Below are 7,933 nucleotides of genomic sequence, written 5' to 3' on the forward strand. Positions count from 1 at the left end.
TTATTATTATTATTATTATTATTATTATTATTATTATTATTATTATTTCCCTTGATCTAGACACTATGCTTCTGTTGATGCAGCCTAGAATCTCATTGCCTATTTTAGCTGCTGCACCACACTGTTGACTCATGTTCAACTTGTGGTCTACTAGGACTCCTAGGTCCTTTCACATGTTGTCTTGTTCAGCCAGGTGTCCCCATCCTATATCTATGCATTTCATTTTCTGTTTAAATACAGTACCATACATTTCTTCCTATTGGAATTCATTTTATTAGTCTTGGCCTAGCTTTCTAATCTATTAAGGTCATTTTGAATTTTGATCCTGCCCTCTGGAGTATTAGTTACTCCTCCTAATTTGGTGTCATCTGCAAATTTGATAAGCATGCCCCCTATTCCTTCATTAAGTCATTGATAAAGATGTTGAATAGCACTGGTCACTTCTCTCCAGGATAATTTGGCCAGTCAACCAATTACAAATCAACCTAACAGTTGCATTTTAGTAGCTTGTTTGCAAGAATATCATGGGGAACCTTGTTAAAGGCCTTACTGAAATAAAGATATGATATTTGAATTATATATGCTAGATAATTACACTTATGGAAATCTTTGCAAATATACTAGTAAACATATTTATGTGTATAACTAAATATGGGATACCATGATCCTCTGCTGGTTCAGCCTCTTCTCCAGGAGAGGAGAAGCTAGAAGGTGGATTTCTGGCATGAAACTGATATTTGAAATTATCTTTCACCTCTGACAATAATTCAGGACTGAGCACTCCAATGAAAATCCAAATGCATCTGCTTGAAGTAAAATCAGGGTTCACCTTTATTGATTACAGCTGGAAAATTTGGCTTGACATGAGCCACAGATTCATTAATTGGGCAATCCAGTTTTGGCTCATAACTCCCTGCCTCCCAATCCAAATGCTGGAGGGAATATGGGGTTACATAACTAGGACTCCATATAGGAAAAAGCCACTCTATGGTTCCCCCATCACCCAGGCCTGAAGAAAGATACCTCTGCAAGTTGGCTATGTCCCCCAGTATTCAACCCAAGGTGCTTTAATGGGACTACTTTAGCACCAGAGATGATGGGTATGCAGGCCCATCTCCTCCAGTTATATCAGGTCCTATGTTTTATGCCCAACCTGCCAAAAGTTGTGACAGATATGGGCATGTAGTGGCATAACAAAGACATAATGAGTTCTTCTTAAAGGGAGGTGGGTGGGCAAGGTGCTTCCTGAAGGAACGGCATTGCTTTTATACAGACACTTTTGCACTCCCCAGGCCGACATGACAATAGTTGTATTCAATCAGATCAGCCTAAAACATCATCCCCAAAGTAGCCAGTCAATCTGCTCTTGGATTGAAGAGCTCTTCCCACCCTTCCATAAGCCCATGAAGCTCCAGGGACTGCTGGGAAGGAGAGGCATCATCCCTGTTATTTAGCTACAAGCAAGATTCACAAAAAAACGTCTGGATGCCTATATTTGTTAGGAATATATTCTCTTGAGGAGCATTGATGATTAATTGATCAAGGAAAATGCTGTCCCTTTCTTTCTCTTTTTCTCTTCTTTCCTTTACAAACTTCTTCAATCTCTCTCTTCCTCTCCCTCCCTCCCTTTCACACACACACACATCCCTTCACATGAAATGTACATGAAATAGGAGAAACAACAACACAATACATAAGAATACAGAAAGCCACAGCTGTTGCATTAAGAAACTTAAATGAGCCTGTTCATCACTAAATACAGGCTCATTTAAGTTTCTTAATACAACAGCTGTGGCCTTCTGTATTCTTATGTACTGTGTTGTTTCTCCTATTTCATGTACATTTCATGTGAAGGTGTGTGTGTGTGTGTGTGTGAAACTTAAATGAGCCTGCATTTAGTGATGAACAAGGCTTTGTATGAAGTTGGTTTCTCTGGAGATGAAAGATGGAGCCCAAGTGGCAGATAATTCTCAGTTAAAGCTCCTTATATAATACCCTTGCTATGGACCTGGTTGCTGTATTTCACTTCCATTTTGTTTGTTTTCAGGCTGTGTTGGCAAGTGATTTTGCACTTGCTCAGTTCAAGCATCTGAAAAAGCTGCTGTTTGTTCACGGACACTGGTGTTACACCCGACTGGCCAACATGATCCTTTACTTTTTCTACAAGAATTTGGTATGTAGGTCCCACAGGGGACATGAGACTTTTGAGAGTGGTGAACAGTTCCTTAATACTTAGAAGAAACGGGGAAGAGATGAGTAGATTTCTGTATTCAGAGTGTAGCACTGGAAAGTGAATCTGGCCATCTGTTTGGGTTAAGGATCAGTGCTCCAGAGGCATTTACAATCTATTAAATGTGCTCCCTGCCAAAAAGCCATCAGTCAGCATTAATAAGCAATTGTGACATGTTGGCACCGTTATTTAAGCCTTTAAATAGAATCTTTCTGTGTCATTAATGGCACTGAAAAATGCTCAAGAGACAGGCTGGTCTTGCCAGCTACAATGATGAACTTGAACTGCTGGGTTTTCTTCTGAACATTAAGACTTTGGAGGGACCTTCAGTGGATCATGAATTAAATATGGAGACACTTAGTACCCATGTGGTGACTCCTGAAAAACATACCTGTTTTATTGGGGCAAATAAAAACTTACCCCTTATTACTCTAAGGTCCTATCTGCACTGGCCAAGATACACCAGGGACAGCCAGCATATCTTGGCCCCAAAGCTGCCCTGACTTCCTGCTATTATTTGGGCCCTTCTGTTCCAGTGCTATCCAGCTGTTCACATGGATGTCCCACTCTGCTGCTCAGCATGGCAGCAGTACATCACTCATTCCTAAGGTCAGAAAAGGTGGCCTTGCCTCTGTCACATGACTGGCCACGTAATTCTGACCTAACCTCAGAGAGAGTGATGTGAGTCAGCCACAGCCATGCCAGGCAGCTGTGCCAGGATATGTTTTAAACAGCTGCTCAGTATTGCAGTAGAGGGCTCCTGATCTTGATCCGGAGCAAATAGGAGTTATTTAAACTCATTTTATTGAGGATATACCTGGGTCTGGCACTGAGCAGACCATATATCATCTGGTCTGTTTGTGCCATACTCAGGTTTTTAGCTGGGTGTCATCCAGTCTCCCTGCCCAAAGGATGGAGCAGGCCAGTTTATTTGGCCCATGTAGTCAGGGCCTAGGGGTGTATCCACACTGCAGAAATAAAGCAGTCTGACACCACTTTAACTGCTATGCTTCTATCCAGCAGAATCATGGATATTGTAGTTTGGCAAGGCACCAGAGCTCTCTAACACACCAAGCTGAATACCTCACTGAACTACAAATCCCCAGATTCTATAGGATGGAGTGATAACAGTTAAAGTAGCATCAAACTTCTTTGTTTCTGCAGTGTGGCTATATCCTAAGTGTGTGGAGAGCTGATAGTCTGCAACTTTAGGGCTTGAAATAAGATGAACTATACTGAGTTTGTGTAACCATTTGATATTCCAAGAAAGCAGGGACAATGCAGTGCCCTGATTGGCACTGGGGTTGACCTTATTTCTGCATCAAATTCAAATGTGATGGTTAACCAAATAGTCTGAGAATTAATAATCATGACTCAGATTGTGAGTTCTGCTTTGCTTTTGTTAAATTGTCCTATATATTGTTTTTAAAGTGTTTTATCAATTGTCTTGGGCCCTTAGATCTCCAGATGTGGGATATAAATGTTTAAACAAATTAATAAATAATATTTCCATACAGGTTGAGCTACTGTTAGTTGTTGTCTCTTCCTGTTACCACACTAATATTAAACTGGATGGATTTAGGAATTTAGTGCTGAAAAATACTAGGCATCTGTAGCACTCTGTACTGTTTACAAGTATGAGATGAGTGGAATGGAGCAGTGTCTGGCAGCTCAGTTTGTAGTGTTAGAATGAGAGGTTGATCCTTACTGTAGATAATCATCCTAGAAGAGCTGAAGGAGCAATTCACAACTAGTGGGAATCAGCTGATCAAGGCAGGAGACCCAAAGTTCTTAATCCATTTACTCCATTTACTCATTTACTCTTCTCTCTCCATCAACAGTTTTATTACATAGCCTTGATCATCAACAGAAAATAATTCAAAAGGAAAGGTCAGACAGAAGCAGTAATAAAGTAGTTTAGGGTTTTCCCCCTTTGCAGCCCTTGGGTAGCAGTGGCTTCTTCAGTCCTCCCTAGAATGCTCATTCATAATAAGTATCAACCTCTCATTCCCAGATTGGCTGAAGGAGCTGGCTGTTTCTAGCTAAAGTATGCATTGGCATTTCTGTGGGTTACTGTAAACAACATTTGACTTCCTACAGCCATTCTGACTCCATGCCACAAGTTTTTAATCCTTGTTTTTGATCCTAACAGGCCTATGTCAACCTCCTATTCTGGTTCCAGTTCTTCTGTGGATTTTCAGGAACACCCATGACTGACTACTGGAGTTTGATTTTCTTTAATCTTCTTTTCACATCAGTACCCCCGGTCATTTTTGGTGTGGTAGACAAAGATGTCTCTGCAGAAAGTCTCATGCACAATCCAGAACTTTACAAAGCTAGTCAGAGAAATGAGGTATTTCTTGACTCAGAAATGCGTGACAGTTGATGTGCATTCCAGGCCCATTGAATCTGAATGTTCAGACACATTCCCTGTTGTTTAAATAATCTCATGGTAATGTGGAGATGAAAAGCACTATTCTTCCCTAGGCTGATGAATCAAGGTGGCCTTAGGAAAGCAAGTGAGTTAGGCACAAGACAGTCGTTTCATGGATGTCCTGTTATCCCTGGCTGCTACACTGACTATTGCTTATTTGGTTTGGGTTTTTTTTCCTTCAGCTTGTCTGAGGGAATGTTCAACTGAAATGAGAGCCTTATTCCATACTGTGTACCAAACAGGTTGTAAAAGTCACTTTGAAACTCTCTGGGGAGGGCTCCTAACTGAATAAAAGTATCAAGAAAATAAATCTGATATTGTGAAGTGACTTATCCAAAATGGCACAGGACATCAGCTTTAGATATTGGTCAGCATAGATCACAGAATCTCCAGAGTTTAGAAGATACTTTTGTTTAGACAGCAGCTCACAGAACCAAGTGTTAGGTGAAGCCTATGACCATTCTTGCTAGGGGGGATTCTGGGAAATATGGTCCGAAAAACTACTTTTCCAAGCTCTGGTCTCAGCTTAAAGGTTGCATTTTCATATGCCAGAAATATTAGTATACTATGTTGTTGTTGTTGTTGTTGTTGTTGTTGTTGTTGTTGTTATTTTATACCCCGTTCTTCAGCCAAAAGGCTATCAGAGAGATTTTCAAATTGTTAATTAGACAAGTAGTCTTGAATATTCTACTTTGAATCTCTCATATGTGATTTGGCATGCAGCAGATTGGCTTAGACTCTTGCTGAAAACTGAGATCCAATTCTGACATCATGATGTTCTCCATGCCTACAATGCATCACTTTTAGAAGTTCACTAGGCAGAGATTCAGGCAAACAATCTAGCAAGCTATTCAAAATGGCTAAAGCCTATCATTGTACTAACATTGTGCTTCTCCTGTTTCTGTTTCAGCCATATGGGAGTTTAGCTTTTGCAATGAACTTGTTAGATGCATTTTACCAAAGCCTAGTCTGCTTTTTTATCCCTTACTGTGTAAGTATTAAGTAGCCTACTTGTTCTTCCTGGTTCTTCCAAGTTTGTTTTAAAATCAACACAAAGCTTTCCTTATTTGCATATTATTTAAACTTTTTCCTTATTCATAAAACTCATTAGAATTTTGTGTATTAAAGAAAACAGTAGTGTTTCTGTCACCTGTGCTGTGTGGACTTTATTGGAAAAATAGGCATAGCATGCATTAAATTTAAATAATTGTTCTTTTGCAGGTATTCCGTAACACTGATATAGACCTCTATTCCTTTGGGAGTCCTCTTAACACTACCATGTTCTTTATCATAATACTACACCTCGTGATTGAGAGTAACTCTCTGGTAAGTACATTATTGATTTCACAGATTATTCTTGGACAGGCTTGGGTCACAATTTATTAACAGAGAGGGATGTGGCTATGTGGCACGCCAGATGTTGTTTAACAACAACCTTCAGCATTCCTTACCATTGACTGTGCTGGCTACAGGTTATGGGACTTGTCACCCAACAAAACCTTGGAGGACTGCTTGATTCCCACCACAGTCATGGGCCAAATTTGCACAGCCTGTTCACTACTGCTTTGTTCTTCCCATTAAGAATGTGTGATAAACAAGAGTTAAAAGCTAGACAAAGAACTAGTTTAATTTATCATCTGAAATGCGGAAATTGATATAGTGCACACCCCAGTGGCGATGGGTCCCTTCTCACAGGGCTGCAAGGAAATATTTCCAATGAGCTACATCCAAGTGGTTTGTATCTGAATGGGACCACTCCTTGGAACACACTAAAGCCCTTATGGGGTGCAACTGAAGTACAGTTGCCATGCTCTGCATCAAAAGATATGGACTCTACTCCTTTGCCTCTCTCAGAAAAAATGGGTGTTTTTTGTTTGTTTTGCATTTTTTTCACAAATGTACATTTCAAGGATAAGGGGGTTGTGATAATGTTTACTCATGAAACTTCTTTGGTTTTTTTGGCACAAAATAATATATTATCCCAAAAAATACACTGGGGGGAAAAACCTTCCTGAGTCTGACTACACTAGATAACTACTCACCAGTCTCCAGCATCTCTATCTGGGGCAAGGTTCTGGAGCATGTGGTGGCCCCTCAATTCCAAAGGATCCTGGATAAAATGGATTATCTACATGCATTTCAGTCTGGCTTCAAGCCTGCATATGGGAAGGAGACAGCTTTGGTTCCCTCAATGGGTGACCCAATGGCAAGGGAAGTGCGTTCTGCTGTGAAAAATTTCTGGGTCTGATACGTGTTTCAGCATGTCTTGATGTCATGGGAAATCTATCAGCAGTTTTCAATACCATCAACCATGGTAGCCTTCTGAGCCTTCTCTCTGGGATAGGAGTTAAGGACACTGTTTTAGAGTGGTTCTGGCCCTTCTTTGAAAGGCTCAGAAGATGGTGCTAGCTAGGGGATTCCATTCTAACCCTACATCTAAAGAATGCTGTTTTAACAGCCCATTCCTTGAGATGTCAGATCTGACCAAGTAACACATGCCTTGGCTACCTTTTGTTTGAAGTAAAATACTCTATGGGCTCATTCCTACTTGGAGGTTAATTCGGTTCCTGACTCTCCCTTGCTCCGAGTTGGAAAGCGATTCTAAAAGGTCCCTTGTTCCCATTATGAAAGGGGATCTTTTCCTTACCCCAGTAAAAACTTTTTTTTGGGGGGGGGGGGGGATGTTTCTCATCCCCACTGCTAGTGTCACTTCAAAAAAAAACCTCCCTTTGCAAGCAGTTGCTAAACTATTCTATCACTTCATCGATTAATTTTATTATTATTTTTAAAAAAGCAACCAAAAGTCATACCAATAAATGAAAAGGCAGCACTGGGGGGAGGAGGATGACATCGCCCAAAAAATGGAGAGGGATGTTAAACACCCCTCTGTCATTAGTCCCTCCCTCCAGAATGCTGCAATTCTGATTTGTCGTTCCCACTTGTTCCCACTCTTTGGAATGATTCTTTTTAAAAGAACCTCTTTTAAACTAGTTTCTGGAAAAACCAGTTCTTTTGCCTTTGCCTCTCTTCATCACAACAGGATTTGAACACATCGTGACAGGAACCGGTTTCAAATGGGAACGAGGGTCATTTGCACCGAATTGCAATTTGCTATATTTGATAGTGAGAACAAGCCATGGCTGCCTTTAAAACCTGTTTAGAAACTGCAGTGAGTCCAAAGTGCTACAGCCAGGTTGCTGGCTGGATACTGGCTGGAGGTTGTAACCCAGAGGTCTGGGGAATATTTAGCTCAATTATGGCTAGGTTTC

At 40.6% G+C, this 7,933-nt stretch overlaps 1 protein-coding gene across 5 annotated transcripts in view; it reads left to right on the plus strand.

Moving 5' to 3' along the window:
• ATP10D (ATPase phospholipid transporting 10D (putative)) overlaps nt 1-7,933 on the plus strand; it is a 96,261-nt gene that overhangs the window by 82,662 nt on the left and 5,666 nt on the right. For 4 of the 5 annotated variants that reach the window (XM_042469826.1, XM_042469823.1, XM_042469824.1 and 1 more), the window contains 4 exons: nt 2,048-2,173; nt 4,383-4,583; nt 5,575-5,655; nt 5,886-5,990. In XM_042469826.1, the coding sequence (XP_042325760.1) occupies nt 2,048-2,173; nt 4,383-4,583; nt 5,575-5,655; nt 5,886-5,990 (513 nt within the window). Of the gene's footprint in view, nt 1-2,047; nt 2,174-4,382; nt 4,584-5,574; nt 5,656-5,885; nt 5,991-7,933 lie in introns of those variants that run through there. The other variant, XR_006104213.1, reaches the window with a different exon arrangement.

This window comes from Sceloporus undulatus, chromosome 5 (assembly GCF_019175285.1).
Source record: "Sceloporus undulatus isolate JIND9_A2432 ecotype Alabama chromosome 5, SceUnd_v1.1, whole genome shotgun sequence".
NCBI classification, from domain to species: Eukaryota; Metazoa; Chordata; class Lepidosauria; order Squamata; family Phrynosomatidae; genus Sceloporus; species Sceloporus undulatus.